The 22,792-nt window shown below is 34.4% G+C and overlaps 3 protein-coding genes across 3 annotated transcripts; 2 read left to right on the top strand and 1 right to left on the bottom strand.

Moving 5' to 3' along the window:
* The first annotated feature begins 1,355 nt into the window (after positions 1-1,355).
* On the top strand, positions 1,356-6,625 carry LOC125837030 (NAC domain containing protein 52-like). The gene is made up of 5 exons (XM_049516164.1): positions 1,356-1,737; positions 1,843-2,080; positions 3,534-3,811; positions 3,906-4,091; positions 5,981-6,625. Exons 2-5 carry the CDS (start codon positions 1,852-1,854, stop codon positions 6,488-6,490), a joined length of 1,203 nt encoding a protein of 400 aa, XP_049372121.1. The 5' UTR covers positions 1,356-1,737; positions 1,843-1,851; the 3' UTR covers positions 6,491-6,625.
* Positions 6,626-8,395: 1,770 nt separating this feature from the next.
* On the top strand, positions 8,396-12,655 carry LOC125837017 (NAC domain-containing protein 53-like). Its single transcript, XM_049516155.1, has 6 exons — positions 8,396-8,726; positions 9,952-10,232; positions 10,591-10,779; positions 11,196-11,669; positions 11,757-11,865; positions 12,003-12,655. Exons 1-6 carry the CDS (start codon positions 8,558-8,560, stop codon positions 12,410-12,412), a joined length of 1,632 nt encoding a protein of 543 aa, XP_049372112.1. The 5' UTR covers positions 8,396-8,557; the 3' UTR covers positions 12,413-12,655.
* Positions 12,656-12,963: 308 nt separating this feature from the next.
* LOC125837028 (malate dehydrogenase [NADP], chloroplastic-like) lies at positions 12,964-19,069 on the bottom strand. Its single transcript, XM_049516163.1, has 14 exons — positions 18,721-19,069; positions 18,074-18,167; positions 17,598-17,684; positions 16,893-16,977; positions 16,098-16,279; positions 15,328-15,398; positions 15,158-15,248; positions 14,608-14,682; positions 14,162-14,263; positions 13,865-13,987; positions 13,583-13,651; positions 13,424-13,492; positions 13,259-13,312; positions 12,964-13,173 (listed from the first exon to the last, which is right to left on the bottom strand). Exons 1-14 carry the CDS (start codon positions 18,885-18,887, stop codon positions 13,120-13,122), a joined length of 1,323 nt encoding a protein of 440 aa, XP_049372120.1. The 5' UTR covers positions 18,888-19,069; the 3' UTR covers positions 12,964-13,119.
* Positions 19,070-22,792: the final 3,723 nt, after the last annotated feature.

The raw sequence follows: 22,792 nt of genomic DNA, 5'->3' as shown, positions 1-22,792 counted from the left end.
TGAAAATAAAAATACTTACAATCTAAATGATAATGGTTAACTAGACACGAAATTAAGTTATTTTTTTTAAAAAAAAACTTATAATATAAAACAAGTCATAAATATTAATCATCTCATTAATAGCATCAATCTAAAAGTTAAATTATTAGTCAATATAAAAAATGTTACTTTTTAATTTATTTTTTAATTACTATTTAGACAGTCAAATGATATTTTCTTTGATCATACTTTTTAAGTGTAACGTACATTTAAAACTTTAAATTATCACTTAATATAGAAAAATTGTTACTCCTTCCATTTCAATTTGTTTTTTTAGTTACTATCTAGACAATTAAAAGCTACATGCTTTGATCATAATGGTTAACTAGACACGGAAATTTTATTTTATTTTTTAAAAAAAACTTATAATATAAAACAAAGTCATAAATATTAATAATCCCATTAATAGCATCAATCTAATCCTTCCGTTCCAATCTATATGATATATAATGGTTAACTAGACACAATTTTTTTTTTTAAAAAATTTATAATATAAAACAAGTCATAAATATTAATCATCTCATTAATAGCATCAATCTAAAAAGTTAAATTATTAGTCAACCTAAAAAATATGACTCTCTTCATTTTAATTTGTTTTTTTCTTAATTACTATTTAGACAGTCAAATAATATTTTCTTTGATCATAACTTTTTAGTGTAACGTACATTTAAAACTTTAAATATCACTTAATATAGAAAAGTTATTACTCTCTCCATTTCAATTTGTTTTTTAATTACTATCTAGACAATCAAAAGCTACTTGCTTCGATCATAGCTTTTCAAATATTCTAAATTGTTAACTATTATGACTTATTATATATTTCAAGTATAACTTATAGTAATACTTTTTATATAGCTCCTAAATTTCTAATAATATTTTAAATTATTAACTATTATGACTTATATTACTTTTTATATAGTTTTAAAACATGTAAACTACATCCAAACTCACATCAAACATTAATTAATTCAATCTTTATACTCCTAATCAAATAAAATAAATTAAAAAATAATCTTTTTTTTTGTTATTGATTATAAAAAAAGAATGGATTATTATTTATATATATTTTTTAATTTTTCATTCAATATTTGATATTCATATTTAAGTATGATTAAATTTAAATTTACACTAAATTTTTTATATTAAAAATAAAATATTTCTAACAAAGACGACTTCATAGTCCATATTCAGTTACAATCTCATCCATATATTAAAAAAAAAGTAAAAAAAACAAAACAAAACAGCTAAGCATCTGGTCACACAATAAGTTGCCTATAAGTCATTTATCTTTGCTTTTTTGTGTTTAGCCCTCACCCCCCCCCCCCCCCCCCCCCTCCGCCCAAACTCCCCATTTCAATGGCTTTTTCTTGGATTTTCGATTTCCGTGTCAAGCAAGCATCCATTCCTATCTTCCCTTGCTTAACCGATGGGCAATAGCCCTTCTTAGCTTACTTCATTTCTTTTTCACTATTATCCAAGTTATCATCAACACCCCACCCCACGCCCCTCCCCACATCCCCACCCCACCCCACCCCACTCCTTCTTCTCCTTTTTAAAGCTTTGCTTCACTTCTAATCTTCTCAAACCTAACACCCTTTTCCCCCTTTTATACTTCTCTCTGTCTGTTTTGTATGTATCTGTTGTTTCTCTGGTGGGTTTCTTGAAAGGAATCCTGATTTTCATTTTCTTGGTTTTTTGGTGAGCTTTGGTTGTTTTCTTTATTCTATATGTATGATTTTTAGTTTTTTAAACAATAAACACTGTTTTTGGTTATGTTTTGATTTTTTTTTGAAAATTTTTTAGGCCCCGGAAATGGAGCAAGAGGGTGCACTTGTTCTAGCACCGGCGCCGGTGGGGCCGGTGACGCCGAGGAGAGCAGTGGCAGCTCCGGCGACGTCTTTAGCACCGGGATTCAGGTTTCATCCGACAGATGAGGAATTAGTGAGGTACTATTTAAGGAGGAAGGCTTGTGGGAAACCGTTTCGGATTGAGGCTGTTTCTGAAATTGATGTTTACAAATCTGAGCCATGGGACCTTAGAGGTTTGTTAATCTTTGTGAATTTTTATCATTGTTTATGTTAAACTTTTTTTTTGGGCAGCTGATATGAATTTTCATTTTTTTGTGATTATATCTGCAGGTTTGCATGTGGTTTTATTGTTTGATTTTTTTTGTTTATGTTATATGTTTTTTGATTTTGTGGATTTTTGATGAATTGTTTAGTTTTGTAAATTTTACTACATTTTATGATTTTATCACTTATCTGTGTGTTTTTGAGGGATGAGTTAATTTCAATTGATTGCAAAGAAATGGAGCTCAAGAGTTTTAAAAGTTTTTTTTTTTTTTTTTTTTTTGCAAAGTAAGAAAAATGTATCTTGAAGGTTGATTTTATCATATAGATTTGTTTAAGGGATGAGTGAATTTCAATTGATTGCGAAAAAGGAGCTCCGAGTTTTAAAGTTTTTTTTGGTTGCAAGTAAGAACAATGTATCTTTTAAGGTTGATTTACCATAAAGATTGATTTTTTAGTATATGGTTACAATCTTTGGAGTTTAAATGGAATTTTTTTTGCTAGTAAGAAAAATGTATTTGATTTATCATAAAAAATTGTTTAAGGGATGAGGGAATTTCAATTGATTGCGAAAAAGGAGCTCCTAGTTTTGAAGTTTTTTTTTTGGTTGTAAGTAAGAAAAATGTATCTTTTAAGGTTGATTTACCATAAAGATTGAATTTTTAGTACATGGTTACAAATATTTGGAGTTCTAATGGAATTTTTTTTGCAAGTAAGAAAAATGTATCTTTAAGGTTGATTTATCATAAAGATTTGTTTGAGGGATGTGTTGATTTCAATTGATTGGAAAAAATGGAGCTTGGAGTTCTAATGGATTTTTTTAATAAGAAAAACGCATCCTTAAGGTTGATTTACCATAAAGATAGATTTTTTAGCAAATGGATACAAATCTTTTTTTGAGTTCTAATGGAATTCTTTTTTGTAAGTAAGAAGAATGTATCTTTAAGGTTGATTTATTATAAAGATTTGTTTGAGGGATGTGTTTAATTTCAATTGATTGCAAAGAAAAATGAAGGTTGGAGTTTTAATGGATTTTTTTAAATATGAAAATTGTATCTTTAAGGTTGATTTGCCATAAAGATTGAGTTTTTAGTATATAGATACACGTCTTTCTTTTTCGTTGTTTTTAAAGAAGAAGGGTCAGAAGGAATTGGTGATACGTAATTTAAGGTCTTTTAGCACTCTAATAAGCTGATGTATGGACAAGGTTTATACTATTATCAGTTTAAAGACATCAGAGAAAATTCCAATGTTCATGCAAAACCCGGTGTAACGCTGGTACATAAGAAATGCATTTTTTCTTTGTCACTTTGTGCAGTTTTTGTTTGGATGTGTTATCAATTTCTTATGTGATAAGACACATTCTTCTCTTGAACTTTGTAGTCATTAATTTTGATGAATTAACTTTTGGTCTTTCTTGTACAGATTATTCATTTCTGAAGACCAGAGATTTAGAGTGGTATTTTTTCAGCCCTGTAGATAGGAAGTATGGGAATGGATCTAGACTTAATAGAGCCACTGGACAGGGCTACTGGAAAGCTACTGGAAAGGATCGTCCTGTTCGCCACAAGTCTGAGACCATTGGAATGAAGAAAACGCTTGTTTTCCATAATGGTCGAGCTCCTGATGGAAAGAGAACTAACTGGGTAATGCATGAGTACAGACTTGCCGATGAAGAATTGGAGGCAGCTGGAGTTGTGCAGGTGCGAATTTGATATTGGAAAATGTATGGATTGTAAACCTACTTCCGATTGAAGTTTTGAATTAATGGCGTTCTGTTTGTTTGTGAGGAAATAGGATGCCTTTGTACTCTGTCGAATCTTTCAAAAAAGTGGATTAGGGCCTCCTAATGGCGACAGATATGCACCATTTATCGAGGAGGAATGGAATGACGACACAACTCTCATGGTTCCTGGAGGAGAGACCGAGGATGACGTGGCCAATGGTGATGAAGCGCGAGTTGAGGGAAATGAGTTTGACCAGGTTCATATTCTTGTGATCTTCTATGTACATGATTTGTTGCATTAAATCCAAATATTGCCTATTTCTGCTCTTTGCGCCGCTACTATTAATCCGGATAAATACAACTTCCGCCCTTTTTGCCTCTGGTATTAATGTGGATAGATACCACTTACTATTACAAGAAAGTATGAATGCTATTGTCGTTACATGTAGATCGGTGTTTTAATTGCAAGAATATTTGTTGTTCTTTTAGGTTTTCTTCTTTCTCCTCGTACGGTTGCTTTTTGGAAACTCAAACCCTTTTGGCTTTTAATTGCGAGTCGTTACATGTAGAGGCAGTTTTTTTTTTTTTTTTTTTTCATTTGTCGTTTTCTCCAAGTATGATTATTCTTTAGAAACCTAAAGCCTTTAGTTTTTAATTGCAAGAACATCTGCCACGTTTTAATTTCTCTTGGTTCTCTTTGTATTACTGTTCTTCAGCAGCACTGGTTTCTGTTCGAACGCGGTTGGCTCTTCCTTGGAAACCTAAACCCTTTTAGCTTTTAATTGCAAGAACATCTACCACGTTTTAATTTCTCTTGATTGTCTTTGTATTACTGTTCTTCAGAAACCGTGGTTTCTGTTAGAACTCGGTAGTTTCTCCATTAGGTTATGTTCAGTATGGTGTCATAATTTTTTGTTGCTCCAAGTAGAGCGCGAAGAAAACTAGTGTTTCCGTGGTTTCATTTTAGCTCACTTTTGTCCGGTGAGAGGCACAAACTCAGTTTTCTATCTAATATCCTTTTGGATTGGCTCCCACATAATGGTGTATCAGGGATATCTCATTGGCACAGAGATCCTATATATGTCCTCAACTTTCTAGCAAGGGACTAATATTCAGTCTCTCCGCTTCTCTGTCTCCAAGTATAAGTTTGCCCTTTAAAGTCGAGCTTTCGTCAATCTACTGGCCTGACCATTTCATGCATTAAGCTAGACACCAAACCTAGATAAAGGCTTGAAGTGTTGTGGCCCGAGGTGGAGCAAACTGTGTAGGCGTAGGTCTAATCAGTCTAGAATTAGATGGATTGATTTCTCATTTTGTCGCATGTCATATAGTCAAAACTTCTTAATAAGAATAACTGAAACTGCAGATTTATCTCTTTCCAGATTATTTTTTCACAGGCAAGTGCAGTTATCACATAGGTAATAATATGTGTACTTACGGAGTAGAGCTAGCCAATTCCTAGTTTTCGATGCCCTACCTTAAGGAGAAGCTTTTACTGCCTCTTTGTCAAGGTTACACTAGATCTACCAATTGAGTCAGGAACGTTTGATACACTCGCTTACATTAGATTACTAGATAATAAATTATTTGTTGAGAACGTGTGATACACTGCCTTTTTTATGCTTTGTTTACTTTTCTCCCCCTCTTATTAGAGAACAATTTTAGTAGATGAATACCTTATTTGAAGCTCCCTTAGGTAGCCATTCCCTTTCCAGATAATCGTACGGGAGAATTTGGAAAGCTTGCATCAATTTTCATGACCTCATTCATTTTGTTTGAGTAGGCCAGATGAATAGCTAGGCTTCTAAATTACATTCATGATCCATTTATCTTTTAAATTGATCAAACGTTGCCACAAATCGTTTATATTTTCATCCTCAAGTGTTTTATCTGGACACTCATTACTAACCCCAGGAGACGAACTTCAACTTGCAAAACTAGAATGCATTAGTTTCCTAATATGGATGGAATTGTGCTTTGTTATTGCATTTATTCGTTAGAGCTCGTGTTAATTGACATAACATGCAAAACCGTGTGCAAGCATGTTGAATGTTTGTGATCTTATGCGTAACTTGATGCTTGGGTATGCTTTAGTATGTTCTTGGTAATTCTTTCCTTGGCGCTAACGGTTGGATGTTCAAAGCAGGATGTGCATGGGAAGGCTCCTTGCCAAAGTGAGAACCTGCTTGAGCCTCGACCTCTTTCGTTTGTTTGCAAGAGGGAAAGGTCTGAGGATCTCGAACTACTCTCTTTAGCTCAAAGCAAAAGATCGAAGCATGATGATCCTAGCTCTAGCCATGCAAATGGTTCTGAAGATTCAACCACTAGCCAACAGGATCCACCAACAAAGACGATGACGACAAATTACTCCCCTACTCTCTTAACATTCCCCTTATTAGATCCCCTTGAACCAAAAGAAGCTCAACCTTCTAACTCCCTTAATTTTGACTCTTCCAATCTTGAAAAATCTGTTCCTCCAGGTTACTTGAAGTTCATTAGCAATTTAGAGAATGAGATACTAAATGTCTCGATGGAAAGGGAGACTGCGAAGATTGAAGTGATGAGAGCTCAAGCTATGATCAACATTCTTCAATCACGTCTCGATCTCTTGAACAAGGAGAACGAGGACTTGAGGAGACTCGTTCGAGGAGGTTAGCTGGTAACAACAACTCCATGTAGTTCTAGTTTTGCAGCTGTTGGCCGAGCAGAGGGCTCCGTTGTATCGGAGTCCTCCATTCTTAAAACTGTTAGAGAAAAATGAAAATGGCTGGCTATGTAATAACTTTATTTACGTAGTTTTGCTATAAACTTGTACTTATGCACCCTTAGCCTATCGACATAAATGTTGTCTGTTTAACTAGTTTAAATAAAGTTGAGCGCCTTCAGTTGCAATATCTAGCTTAAATGGTATAGTATTTTCAGTTTCTAAATTTTTTTTTGAGTTTCTTCGGCAGAAATTTCACTTTCATTTTCACTCAAAGGTGTTTAGTTTATATGCACCTAAAATTTTTTCGAGTTTCTTGGAAAGAAATTTCACTTTCACTTTCAAAGTTTGAAAAACTATTTTTTTGTAAGGATTTTCCTATGTTTATTAATAAGCTAAGCAAAGTATTATGCACGTTAAGTAGTTTATTTCTGCAAGGTCACACAATAAGAGGTGTCAATAATCATATTGTTACGTGCATCAAGAAATTCGACTAAATATATATTATTACTATTATTATCAATTATGTTAAATATATGCAAAATTCAATATATATTTATAATAATTAACATTTAATCTTAATACATGTTAGAACAAGATAATAGAGAGAGCGAAAACTGGAGAAGCTGCAAGTTGTTTTTATTATTTTCACCTTAACATAAAATACACAGCAATCATGTATTTATAATTACAATATTCTAATGTAGAGATACAGTTTTTATTATTTTCACCTTAACATAAAATACACAGCAATCATGTATTTATAATTACAATATTCTAATGTAGAGATACAGTTATAAAAGGAGACTAAATATATTCTTGTGCCTAGCCTTTGTCCGTGAAACTCTTGTTAAAGTTGGACACTAATTGACGTGTCTCAATAATATATGATATAATTTTTCGATAAAAAATATGCATCGGACCAACCTTTGTCTAAGGCGGTTCCACCCATATTTCCTTGTGGACAAAGGAAGAGATACAAACTAAGTTGGGTTTGGCAATTGAAGCAAAGCAATTACGCAACACCAAGTATAAAGGTAGACATGAGCTTAATTAAAAATAAAATAAAATACGAAATATGGCTGACTTGGTCCAATATCCTACACTTTGGAATCAAATTTAAAGTCAACATAATTTTCAACTTCTCTCAAAATCTCATTTATTTCATCGATAAATAGAATGAATTTCACGATTTTTTATTCTTGTAAAATAAAAGAAGAGGGAGAATGGAATTAGCGAGATGTAGTGTTAGTTAGGTTAGTGTAGTGCTTCCCATAAAGAAGCTATCTAGAAAATAGATTAGATAGATGAACGATAATATCAGCAAATCAAACACGATAGAGAAGTCATACACAACCTTTGGATTATCGCAAGCACAACTTTGATAAAGCAAAAATAAATAAATCATATTATCAATTTACCTTTCTAAGCCGATGAACCCCAAAATTGCTCTCGATCCAACTCTTATTTTAATATATTAAATATAAAGATAATAAATTGTTCAAATTGAACAGAGAGATTTTCAAAAATAATCTTTCTACCTTGACATAAATAAAATTTGCTTGATAAAATTTAACTGAATATATTATTATTGTAATATATTGTTTAAAAATATTTGTAAGATAAGTATTATTTTTATATACTTTTGTTGCCCTTCTCATTTTTTTTTCTCCACATCTAATTATATATATATATATATATATATATATATTGTGTCTATACATCTTATCCTTACAAAATAAAAATATCTTATTTTATTTTCCTCAAAAACTTGTCAAAGGGGCAACCAAAATATTGACGTCATCAATATACTAATCGTCTTCCTTTAAATTAAAAAGTCATCAAAATTTTCGTTACAGTTCAAAAATGGCTTTTTTCCAAGTCCATTAAACCCTAAATCTCACATACCCCAAATTCCTAAATCCTAATCTCAATTTTCTTTTTCTCTGTGTTTAGTATAAGGTCTAGATAATTTTAATTATTTTTTGTGAATTTTTGAATTTTTTTTTAGTGTGGTTGATGGAATCGAGAGGATCATCGAAATTGTTGGCGCCGGGGTTCAGATTTCATCCGACGGATGAAGAATTGGTTAGATACTATCTCCGCCGGAAAATCTATGGAAGGACGTTTAAGTCTGATCTTATATCGGAGATCGATATTTACAAGGTTGAACCATGGGATCTTCCTGGTTAGTCTCTTTTAATTGAAGTTTTTATAGCTCATGATTGATGGAATTTTTTTGTTTTTTTAGTTGCTTTTTGGGTTAATTGATTGTTTATGTATAGATCTATTGATTTTGAGATTATGTAATGTTAATGGGTTGGTTAGTAGAGGGAAAGATTAAGAGTTTAGGGGTTTGGTTTTCCCCAAATTTGTTGGTTAGTTGCTAAGAATTTTGTAAGTTGTTAGAACTTCGAGCTTTGGTGAACAGAGTTAGCTGTGTCGGTGTGTATGTGAGGTATTCAGTGTAATTTGTTGAGTAAGGTGGCCTGTACACCACCACCACCGACATACCTGGTGAAATCCCACAAGTGGGGTCTGGGAGGTTTGAGGTTGCAGGTATGTGGTGTAATTTATCGAGTAAGGTGTCCCTGTACACCACCACCACCACCAACATACTTGTGTGATTCCACAAGTGAACTTTGGGGAGGATGGTTTGTATGAGATAGGGAGGCTGTTTTTGATGGACCTTCAGCTCAAAAGAAGGTATAGAGAGTGGCCCGGATACCATGGTTGTATAAAGAAAGGATTTTTGTAAGTAGTTGTATCCTCCCTTTTTCTTGGGGATTAATTGAAATCATATTGGTGAACATGGTTTATTGTGTTGGAGGTAGCAGCAGGTACCCGTGGCCTGTACACCTGTACACCACCACCAACACCAACATACGTGGTATAATCCCACATGTGGGTATGTGGTGTGTGGTTTGTAGGAGATAAGAGAGTTTCTGATGGACCTTTGGCTCAAAAGAATGGCCCTTACACCATGTCTATATAAAAGAAAGAATTTTGTGAGTTGTGGTATCCTCCTTTTTTCTTTGAGGATTAATTGAAATCATATTGGAACTTGGACTAGATGTGTGGTGAACGTGGTTTGTTGTGATGACTTGTTCTACTTGTTAATTGTAGTAACTTTTTTGCTTTCCTGATTAAAAAGAATGTATTTTTCCTTTTGTTCCATTTGGGTCACAGTATACTTCAATTCTTCATCCAGAACTGCATTGTGCAATCGTGTGTCTATATATATTCTGACTGCAGTAGCTATTTTATCATAGTTCTCTTATGTTGCTTCCCTGAAAGTTTTAAAACCAAAGCTTAGAGCTTCTTTCCATTTAGTTAAAATTGTATTGGTTGAGTTGATTGTCAGATACCTGTGAGTTATATTGTAAACTTAGTGTAATGTTATGGTTCCTTAGGCATGTCAAGGCTGAAGACAAGAGATTTGGAGTGGTACTTCTTTAGTGTTCTTGATAAGAAGTACGGTAATGGAGCAAGGACCAACCGAGCGACAGAAAAAGGCTACTGGAAGACAACCGGAAAGGATAGGGCTGTCCATCGTAATAAGTCTCAGGTTGTTGGGATGAAGAAGACTCTAGTTTATCACAATGGTCGTGCTCCAAAGGGTCAGAGAACTAATTGGGTGATGCATGAATACAGACTGATTGATGAGGCGTTAGATAACACTGGAATTCCTCAGGTACCTGATGGTTCTTGTTTTTTTTTCTATATTTTTATAAAGATTGTTTGTATATAATCATGTTTGTCTTTGGCGGATAGTGACTTTTTTTTCAATTTGTGTAAAATTTATAAGCATCTCACATCCTTATCCAGTTCCCTCAAAGCTGCTTCTGGAGGGAAATAGAAAAATGCTGAAGGTAAGTAGTCAGATGGACAGAGTGAATGCAAATTTTCTTTCTACTCCCTTGCCCTTGTTTGGGAGTGCTTGTGGGGTCGTTGCCGTTTTTCCTCTCTTGGGGGCGTATTTCCTGTAATTTGTTTACATAGTTTCATCACCTTCTCTTATTTTCTTCTCTTTTTCCTTTTTTGGCGAAAAGGATGCATTTGTTTTATGCAGAGTCTTCCAGAAGAGTGGTGCAGGGCCGAAGAATGGGGAACAGTATGGGGCACCTTTTATAGAGGAGGAATGGGAGGATGATGAGTTACAAGTTCTTCCGAAGGATGAGACTGCTGAGGATTTTGTATTTGGTGATGATATTTATTTAGATGCAAATGAACTTGACCAGGTATTGTCACAGATGAATATGTTATTTTTCCCTATGTTTTATGCATGTTTGGGTGATGCGGAAAGCCTGTTCTCTTTCTCTCTCCCCACTGTCTGTGTCTTTCTCATGAACTGCATAAACTGTTCTAGATTGACATTTTACATAGTCTTTGTAAGTATTATAATATGATAGAAGCTGACTCTCACTTTGCTGTATCGCTATATGTTAGTAATGGGTTGTAGCTTGTCATTGCGACCAGCAGGTGACTGTTACCCTAAAAACGGACATTTTGGACATGTCCAATTTAGTTGTATCTCTTATTTGACAAGGTGTACAGTCCTTGTTTGAAACTTAATCCTGGTGAAATTTTGTCGAATCCTACAATGAAAGTTTAACCTATATGTTCTGATTTCTGGTAATTCTTCTCTTGCACCCAGATTCTTGGGACCGACAAAGCTGTCGCTGGTGCTTCCCTTCCATTGGATTATTCTTATGGTGAAAATGGAAGTACGGAGGAGACAAATAACTCCTCTGATACTCAAAATTGGCTGCAGCAACCTGACGAGCTTAAACCAATTGATCTAGCTGTGCAACAGAATTTTAATGCTGAGCAAGTCAATCATGAATATATTGGTGAATCAAGCAAGAACATGAACTCTGAAGATGGGGATTACTTGCTTAATGAACCAATTGTAAATGGGACTGATGATCTCCAATTTAATGATGAAGCTTTCCTCGAAGCTAATGATCTTTCAAATCCTGTTCAGGTTGACAGCTCTGGTTTCGACATGTTTGAGGAATACCTTACTTACTTTGATGCAAATGATGACTTCCAGAATATGAGTTTTGATCCTTCAGTTTTCTTTGGAAATGATGATCAAATTTCTGATCAAGCACTGCTGCCTGAGAAGGTAACTTTATTTTCCAGCTTCACTCTCTCTTAGCTGTCCTAGTGGTTATGCTGAGGCTTACATATTATGTTTTCTATTATGTGGCAGGACGTTGGCGAGGTAACTCAGCAACCTATTGCACCCAATGAAGGGTTTGGTGAAGATAAGAATGGTTTTGAAGCGTCCTCTAAACTGGTACCAACTAAATTTGGATTAGGTAATGATGAGACTATTTTGACTTTTTTACCCATTGGATATTTTGTTATTTGGCTTTGCACCAGTATTAGTCTTAACTTTTCTGGAAATCGGGCTTCTTTTCCCTTAATATTTGTTATTTGCTTTTCAATATTGCAGATTATCAGCTTCCATTTATGAAGCAGGCAAGCCAGATGTTGGGCAATATTCATGCTCCTCCAGCATTTGCTTCAGAGTTCCCTACAAAAGATGCAATTCTCCGTCTGAACTCATTGTCTCGGTCAGCTAGTTCAGTTCAGGTCACTGCTGATCTAATTCAAATTAGAGACATGTCTACTGCTGGCAATGGGAAGAGATGGCCATTGGGCAAACATGTGTATTACAACATTATCCTATCTCTTGGCCTGTCACGGGGTAGTAGTGATGACTCTTCCATGGATTCATTTCATAGCATTCATCCAGCAAAGACTACTTCGACGATTTCCAGAGGCTGGTTCTGTTATCTATTTTTTTCGTTCCTAATGCTTTTGATGAGCCTCAGCATCGGAACCACTATCTGTGCCAGTTAAGGTTTCAGCACTATAGGAGGACTTGATCACCAAAGCTCAAGGTGGATGTTATCATACATACTCTGGTCTATTATTGCATCTCAATTAAAACTTTGATACTGCATCTGTAGAAGAATAGTCCCCCCCTCCTTTTTGTGCCTTTTTTGGGTGGTTAAGTTATATAGAAGTACAGTGTTGCAGTCTCTGATTGGATCATAATAAGATTCCAGCCTTGAAAGCTTTGAACATATTATTTATAGCTGTTTTTGAGGTTTTATTTGGAAGCATGAAGGGAAAAGGCCTGCTACATTCTACCCTCCCTAGACCTCACTCGTGAGATTATATTGGGTATGTTGTTGTGTTGGACTAAGCTGAAATCATTGAGTCATTCGACTTTACGTCCACTACTATATTTTTGTCTTATTCAAATTTCTAGTCTTAATTCTTCTATAAGTAGCCATAAGTGGTCCTGCTATATTTGATTGTACATAGGAGTCTGATGTATATAACCATATTCTGGACCACTCTAGTACGGAATGAACTTATAATCATGGAATCAACTCGATTAGAATAATACTGATACTTTTGTGTCTCATTTATTATCTCCCTTGTAAGACTGATTAATCAATGGTGCACAAATTACAAACAACACTTGCATTATCCTTTATCTATGCAAGTTCTTCAACATAATCTGTAAAAATACATTCTGCAAAATGGTTTGCTGTTTTTTACATCTCTCCGGGAAGCATTGTATCTCCGGGCAGATCACAGACCGCGATACCCTACAAAACGGAGAAAAAAAAAACCCGACTTTTAGTCCATTCCGAGACAAAGAAGAAACAATCTCATTGCTGTAAAAAAACTCACCTCTCCTGTAAGATGGGCAACACATCTTTTCTCCGCGAGCAACTCATCTTCTGACTGAAAATTTTAGTAACGTAGTGTTATTATGTCTCAACACGCCCTTTCAATCATATGTTTAGTTATGTGATCATCTCATCTAAAATCCGAAACAAGAGAGAGAAGGAGTACCTTTTTTATACGGTTCCAAAGGTAATCATCAAATATTACTTCTTTTACGAGTTCATAATCACCATCTCCCTGTAAACGATAAGTATTTTTGAGCTCATGATAGTATATACTTAGTATTCGATCAGATAAAATAGGAATTTAGGGAGAAAAAAAACTTACTTTTGACCTACAAGGCATACTGAAAACTATATCCTCTGCTATCCCATAAGGATTTCCATTTGTATATACCTACACATTTGTAGCAAAATTATACAACAAGAGATTCTGAAAACTAACATTGACATGTAAGTGGATATAAAAGACATTTAATTCCATGGTTCGCGCTTCAAATGAGTTGGTCTATGAGTTCGATAGCAAATTCAGAACAGATAAACGTCAAATCATGGTTGTGCCTCTAATTAAGCTCATTTCTTATAGAACGAAGAGTTAGATGAAACTTACTCCAGTAGAAAACCAATCTCCTTCAGGTGTAGGAGTGACAAGAGACCTTATTGCATCGACTATCGACACAGCAGTTGATGCAGCTGAAGATCTTCCCCATTTCTGAATAAGTACACCACCTCTCTGCAAAATTAACTTAGTTACGACATTGTAATTGATGATTGAGTTGGTGCAGCAGGTGTGGTATCCGAAAGGGATGCCAGGTGGCGGGGGATATATACGCCTCCTGGTACCTTCTTAGTTGATCTCGTAGTACGTGTGCTTGCCAAAAAACAACATTGAAATTGATATTTTTACCTTTTGGACTTTTACAGTGAACTCTTCCTCTAACCATTTAGTGTCTTTGATCACCTCTTTGACTGGCAATCCATTAATTTTAGCATTTAAAAAGTCCGGAACCTGATCGCAAATAGATTAACCATGATGTTAGTAATGTAAATACGACACTTGAGCTTAACTTAACCCTGAAAGCTAGGTCATAAGAGAAGGATTTGCCCGAGTCCATATAAGCAGATCACCCATCCATTCCCCAATCAATATGGGGCTCTAACTCAGTCTAACACCCCCTTCACGTTCGAGCATGGATCGGGAGCCCAAACAGGGAGAGACCTAGCTTTGATACCATGTAAGGATATGACACTTGAGCCTAACTCAACTCCAAAAGCTAGCTCACGTGTGGAGGATTGCCCAAGTCCATATAAATAAACCAACAGTCCAATCTCCGGCCGATGAAACATAATTACCTGAGTGGTTGAGTGATTGCCCCAAATGGTAACATTAGATACTTTGTCATAAAAGACTCCAGCTTTTAGAGCTAGCTGCACAAAACCATGAGATATTGTCTTAATAACTTCTTTGTTCATCATGAAAAGGGGGGGTTTAATTTCACACATGGTCGCTGAAATTTACCTACTTTATCTATATTGCTTGGACTCTTTAAAAATGTCGCGGTGCATGTCAAATCCTAAAGTAGTGCATTTTCAAAGGATCCAAGATGTTCGCGACAACATTTTTGGAGAGTCCAAGCAACATAGCCTACCATAGCAATGAAGTCATGATTTTTTATTTCGTGACTTCACTGTTACATTGGATAAAATTCAGTTACTTCAACGCGAGAAAAAATAGTTCTGTGATTTTACTGTAATAGTAGGCATAATTTAGTGTTTTTTTCTGTCATAGAGGTAACATTCAGATATTATCAGAAGTAGTTTTGCGACTTTACTGTTATGTTGGATAAGTTAAACGACTATACGCGAAATGAATCATGGAACGAGAGATTAGACTGTTATATACCTGACATTTGGCTCTATTTTCATCTAACCTCGTCAAGGCATGAAAGTTCTTTGCTGGTATATTTGGAGCATTTTTCAAACAAATCAATGCACTTGAAAAGGAACAGAAAAAAATACATTAGCAAATTAACAGAATGAAAATAGGAAAAAACAGATGAGACAGTTCATTACTTGGTATTGCAAGGGTTTCCCACAACTATCACTTTGACATTTCGCGATGCAACGGCATTGAGAGCTTTCCCCTGTAATCATTTGACAAACAACGCAAAATATTGATTCGAATTTTTTATCCTTTTGGCCTTCAAAAACCATAGAGCTTTAGAGAAAATGATAAAAAATAGTCGCTTATGTTTGAGTCGAGGGTGTATTGAAAACGACTTCTCTACCCCACAAAGGTAGGGGTAAGGTTTGCATACGTCCTACCCTCCTTAGACTCCACTTGTGGAACTATACTGAGTATGTTGTCGTTGTTGTTATGTTTGAGATTTTAGTCATATGATGGTAGTTATATTTCACAGGATTGACTCGTGAGAAGCACGTGAGCTGTTTAAACTGAAGAAACAATCAGGACGGAGGTTTAAAACTCATTTCCTCGATTTGTACCTTAAGAAAAACCAGGCCAGCAGTAAAAATAAACTAGACAGCACTGAAAGCAGACAGCGTAACTAAAACAAAACCAAGTAAATTGGGGGAAATGAATTGGAAGAACTTCGTCTTGTTGTCTTTTAACAGTATAAACGATTCACGTGCTTCTCAGGAGCCAATTCGAATAAATGTAACGATCATCATGTGTTTCAAACCTAACGAAAGCCAACACTGCTCAGTTCTTTTCAAACATGAAGGATTAAAGCTGTTAATTTAGACCAACCTCCAACCATAAAGGACTAATTTTTGTCATTTTCCCGAAAACTCTATATCTTAGGAGAACAAGAAGAAGAAACCTGTTCAGCGAAGATTTGACCGTTTATATCCAATAAGCCAGCTCGTTCCATACCGGGACCTCGAGGCTTTGCACCAATGAGAAGTGCCCATTCTGCATCCTGGAACACCTCATACGGATCAATACCTATATTCACCTCCCTAAGCAAAGGATACAAAGAGTCCTCTAGTTCCATAGCAACTCCTGCATATAAACATGTGATTATAGTAGACCCTCGACTCAAGTAAATCAAATCAAAGCAGGGTTGAAAATAATCAAACGAGACTTGATAACGACTATGAATATAAGTGAAAGCAAGTCCAGAATCAGAACATTACAAAGGTCATTAACACCTAATGGCAGACCACATACATGTGTATGTATCCAAGGCTATGTTGCTCGGGTATAGGTGCAAATCTAGAGGTCGAATCTGATATCAGATAAATTTTAGGATTGGGAAGTACGTACGAGTACATTTTTTTGTTGTTGAAAAATAATTTCTATTGTCAACAATGTAAATATGTAATCTAACTAATCAAGTTAAATGATCAATGAACTTTGTAGTAAAAAGTTTTTAGATTACTTGTTACAATTCAATTTCATTGACGGAAGCTGAGATAGCTGTAGATACAACACGGGTGCGATGACATTGTTTGGAAAATCCAAGCAACATAGCTCCTAGGCGACGAACAAGTAAAGTCACCAGTTAAAGAAGGATAAGCTAATAAGGTCTTATTGACATGGACTAGAACCATATATACATAGAGAGACAGAGATTCTGAAGAGAGACTAAGGTCGATAGAAAACGGGGACATACCTTCAAGAGCTTGGATTGACCGCTCAGACCCCAATAACCTTAATGCAATAGGTTGATCTGGCCCAAAAACCTCACCAGATGCAAGCTGAGATATCAAAACAAATGATGTAAAGAACAAGTAAAACGCAAGAGTTAATGGTCAAAAACACACTTGAACTATCGTTTTTCGTGAGTATCATACCCAAACCATCATTGTACGTTCCTTTTTTCCCCCTGAACTATCACTATCTATGTATTAAAACACAACTCAACTATCACCAACGTTCAGGTAGGAAAAGGCAACGTTTGATAGTTGAGGTGTGTTTTAATACTTAGATAGTAATAGTTCAGGTAGGAAAAAGGAACAACTGATACATGGGGTGGGAAGCTCGCAAAAAAATGATACTTCAGGTGTGTGTTTGACCATAATGCTCGATAGCAATTGTCAAATAATTGGTTCATGCTATAATAATATCATTCAGTAGAAGCATTGTCTTTCGAGGGCCAAGCCATAACATATGTAATTCTTCAAGAGAGGAACCGAATAGAGCGGTCACATTTTGCAGATATGCTGGTGAATGGGGGTAGTTACAACATTATGATAGATCCTGTAGACTCTCATAATCAGGAAACATGACTTAATAACTGCTTACACAAATAGTACTATCCATATTTTGTTTCCATGAATGTTTCTAAATTACGATAAAATTATGAATGTCTTCTTACTTTGAAAAGAAGATGATTAGCAATCATCCCAGCAGCACCAGACACAGAAACAGTTATCATTTTCTTCCACGAAGACGTCTCTTCTTCCTGGTAACCGAAAGAAAAAAAAGAGTGATTAATGCCAAATATAAATTGAAATGTACGACGAGAGGGAGTTGCTTGGATGGTAAGCACCCCTCACTTCCAACCCGAAGATTGCGAGTTCGAGTCACCAAGGGAGCAAAAGGGGTGGGAGCTCCTAGGGGGTTAAAAATAAAATAAAAAATAAATTGAAATGTACTCAAGAAATTTGTTACTATAACATTAATTTCAAACCGCATTGAACCATATGCTCTAGATTGATTACATGAGGGTATCTAAGTGAAAGTGATCAATAATTTATAATCCGTAACTCATAAATTCAAAATCCTAGCTCCGCCTTTGGACTTAACAATCTCATATTATATCAAATTCAGAGTATCTATGGAAGAACTTACAGCCTTGAGATCATAAGTAAGACAGAAAACTCCATAGCACTCTGATTTCTTCTTTGGATCATCAGTCTGCCCTACAGTCGGCGCTTGTGCTTCCCTGCAACATCAATCAAGATGAACATAAATCAGACCATTAAAATCGAAAACACAATTGCAAAGCAAATTTTACACTCCTTCATCCCAATTCATGTCGTGATTTGACTGGACACGAAGTTTAAGAAAGAAATACAATCAAATCATAGACATTTGTGCGTAAAACTAGAAGTTCAAAGTTTAGTTATGAAAACATGACATTCTTTTCAAGACATAGTAAAATGAAAAGTACGTCGTATAAATTGGGACAAAGGAAATAACATAAATCAAGAAAGTAACAACATACTTAGAAGTAACAGAGATCAATCAGATCATTAAAATCAAAAACACAATTGCAAGGCAAATATTATAATCCCTCACCCCAATTCATGTCACAATTTGACTGGACACAAAGTTTAAGAAACAAAAAACAAACAAATCATAGACAATTGTGCGTAAAACGAAAAGTTCAAAGTTTAGTTATTTCTAATTGAGAAAAAACATGACATTCTTTTCGAGACATAGTAAAATGAAGAGTACAGTCATATAAATTGAGACAGAGAAAGTAAACAACATACTTAGAAGTAACAGAGCAACATATTTGAGAAGTTCTCGATAAAGGCTTAAAGCTTAATCGACGTTGATGAGAGATCTTAGTTGACACATAAGAAAGTTGTGATGAATAAAAACTGGCTTTTTTAGTCAATGAAGAAGAAGAAGAAGGAATAAACTCTGCTACAGCCATTGCAGCAGAGATTAAAAAAACAACTAGAAGTGTACAAATCACAAGTGAAATGAGCAAAAAAGGTGAGATTTTTTTCTTATTTTCAAGAAGAAGAAGAAAATGGAGTTTGTGGTTTTGGAGGGACAATATTTTGGATCAAAGTGTTGATTTTGAAATATTAGTATAAGGCCATAGTGTATGACACTTGTCAAATAATATCCTTATCCATTTACCTTGGCTTTATATTACTTGTCTATTAGTCCCTCTTATGTTCCGATTGAAATTTCGAGATTCAAGCTCATAAATTTTGATAGTGTAAAAAGTTTGAGTTTTTTTTTTCCAAAAAGAAATTTGTATATTTTGAAATTATATAAAAAGTAGGGATAAGGCATAAGTATTCCCTAGACTATCACTGAAATCTCAGAAACACACTTTAATTAAACTAAGATCCTATTATCCTCAAACTCATTTTTAAAAAAAATTTGTACACCTTTTTGGCTTACGTGGCATCCAAATATCTCCCACGCACCTCAACTGGAGTCATGGAGTGTGTCACGTAAACCAAAAGGTGTATAAAATTACATAAAAATGAGTTCGGGAGTAATAGGACCTTAGTTTAGTTAAAATATGTCTCTGAGATTTCGGTCATAGTCTAGGGGGTATTTGTGCTTTATCCCTAAAAAGTATTATAGCCCACGACGATTAACAACCTAAAATATTTAAAAATGCATAGAAAGAAATTTCGATCAAAGAAAAACTTGATTGACTCTTAAAATTATAATTGTGTCGCGTAAATTAGGACATAGGGAGAAAGATACACGATTTGAACTTTATGTGTTTGAAATATTACTATACTTCCTACAATTTGAGTTATTTGATTCGGAATTTAATATAGTCAAACTTCTTTATAATGACATTATTTGTTTGGATATATTTTTTTAATTATCGTAGAGAACATATAATATAATGTCACATAGAAAATCAATTCCAAAAAAACAAAAACAAAAAAACTGTTATAGTAAAGTGTTGGAAAAATTCTACTATATTTAATAATTCAATTAGTATTGTATATAGTGTCTAAGCTAAATTTACACGATTCAATGGAACCCATATATAATACTCCCTCTGTCCCTTTTTAGTTGTCCGCTTTAGAAATGACACACAGATTAAGGTAACAATGATTAGCACAGTGAAGTTACAATTTTACCCTTATGACAACTTTTCACTTCAAAATTACAACCACTTCTTTGAATTCAAGTGAAATAAATTGGAGAGAAACAACATACACTTTTACAATTTTCAAGAAGTGTAAATAAGGGTATAATAGGAAAAAATTTGTTGTCCTTTCTTGATTTATCAAAATGAACAACTAAATAGGAACAACTAAAAAAGGAAATATGGACAACTAAATAGGGACGGAGGGAGTACTATACATCCATTTCTGATTATGTACACTCCCTTTTGTAAGGTATAATTGTTTTGGTTACAATATTTTATAAAATATAAATATATATACATATTATTTTATATATAGAAAGTACGGTAGCTTTAACAAATCTTTAAGTAAAATGTGTGTCAAAATACTATATATCGTCATTCGAGATGACTCAGTTGGTTTGGAGGGTGGTTATCCATATGGATGATCCAGAATCGATCCCCCTCAATGCCTTCTGAGTCGAACCTATCTCATACTTAGTGGCGGAGCCACATACACTTGAGAGGTGTCGACCGACACCCCTTCGTCGAAAATTACACTGTGTACCTAGATATGATTTTTTTCGATGTATATATATTACATGTTGACACTCCTTGACTTCTATGCAATTTTGCTTCTTTATATTTTGACACCCCTTGATCAAAATTTTGGCTCCGCCACTGCTCATACTCCTTGTGGTTTACATCCTCTTTCCGTTTGTAGGCTATTACACAATAGAGATTTACCTAGTGCGCACAAAGTGCTTAGTCGAAGTACAAAGATTTTAGCGACTGTGAGTTATCCTGAGGTTCAAAAATAAAAATAAAAGTACTACATATCTACATTAAAATGGAATCGAATTAAGTGAAGGACCACAAATTGTTGTTCTTTTATTCTGTTTTTGGAAGAAGCAGAATTGAAGAATGAAATGTCCTTAGACTAGAAGATAAAAATGTTTTAATTTGGAATAAAACCAGTGCATAAGACAGAAGGACAGAACTATTTAAAAGATTCTGGAAAAATTGACATCAAAATAGAGTACACTATATTAGAATTTTAATTAAAAGAAAATATGCATATATGTACTACAAAATTTAAATGGAAATAATAATAACATAATATATATATATATATATATATATATATATATATATATATATATATACTCCAACTTTGAAAATGCATATGTATACACCTCAATCCATCCTCACCATGTCTCATGGAAATCTGATGATGACATATAGATTTTGGAGGTGTCTGGACGATCATTTTATAAGTTGAAGTGTTTAACTAATAGTGAAGACATATTGAAGTGTTTAGACGTGGATCCTCAGGGGTCGTTTGGTTTGAAAATGAGTTATGATGGGATAAGTTATGTTGGGATAAGTTATGTTGGGATTAGTTATGATGGGATAAGTTGTGTTGGGATTATTTTTTATTGAGTGTTTGGTTTGTTGTATTCAAAATAATAAATTTTAAGAACAATTTATTTGTTTACAAAAATGCCCTTCATTAATGTAAAAAGTGATATAACAAAAGGGTTGAAAGAGACATTTTTGTCATTTACCTATTTTATCCCGGGATAAGTTATCCCGGGATTACTATACCACCCAAGGAGAGGGATAACTTATCCCGGTACTAATTATTAATCCCGGGATAAGTTATCCCGAACTTGCCAACCAAACAACAAAATAAGCGGTACTATAATTTAATCCCGGGACTATTTGTTATTATACCTCACACCAAACGAGCCCTCAAAGTTAAAGTGCTTAATTATCTCTTGAATATCAGATTAAAATGTTAATCTATCATTTTCAGTGTGAGGCATTATAAAACAACGAAAAATAATATAACCTATCCAAACATTATATTTATACATATAATATATTATGAAATTATATGTAACAATCATGTGGCTACTTGGTGTCATTTCTAGTTACAACTATGTGGACTTGGGGACTTGCACTTCATGGTGGACTAGAACTATTTAGTCATGTTGGTATTGTATTTAGTCATCCTAAAGATTGATAGAGTTTCTTTTTCAAATATGATCCAACCAACACATTTAATTTGATCCACTCGTTTATTAAATTAATCTATGTTTGTTGGAAAAAAAGAATATGCGATTTTGTTTCTTATTTATGATCTGATCTGAATAAATACATCCGATCTTTTGTTTTGATTCTTGTTTAAAAAGAATAAGCAAGAAGCACATTGAATTGTGTTTTGACAGATTTCTTTTAGAAGCTCGTGCACCATACTATAATAACATGTAATAACATCTAGTACATGTTTCAGTTAACATTGAGATACCATTTATTTAATAAAATAAGTACTGTAATTGGAATTAAATGTGACAATTTCCTTTATCTTGATGATCAAAACATGTTACATGCCATAATTAAGTGAAACAAGGCATGTTAAATGTTTGGTAAAAAATAATTGGAGTAGTATTTTGTTATGTATATGGTAATGTTTCCTCAAATAGTACCACCAACAGACGTGGAGAAGCGGATGTGGTTGTTTTTTATGTTAATCAGAGGTCTCGGGTTTGAGCCTTGGATATAGAAAAAGCCTTAGCAGGGAGTGATTCCCCCGCCCTACATGGCGCAAATTCAGAATAGTCAGAACTGCGGGTATTGAACATCGAGTGGAAAACCTGGATATAGAAAAATCCTTAGTAGGGAGTGATTCCCCCCCGAATGGTGCCCTACGTGGCGCGAATTCCGAA

Source organism: Solanum verrucosum, unplaced genomic scaffold, assembly GCF_900185275.1.
Source record: "Solanum verrucosum unplaced genomic scaffold, falcon-dt-bn FXZP01000165.1, whole genome shotgun sequence".
Taxonomy (NCBI): domain Eukaryota; kingdom Viridiplantae; phylum Streptophyta; class Magnoliopsida; order Solanales; family Solanaceae; genus Solanum; species Solanum verrucosum.
Note: the sequence above shows the minus strand (reverse complement) of the source record. Positions and strands in the feature narration are given on the sequence as shown.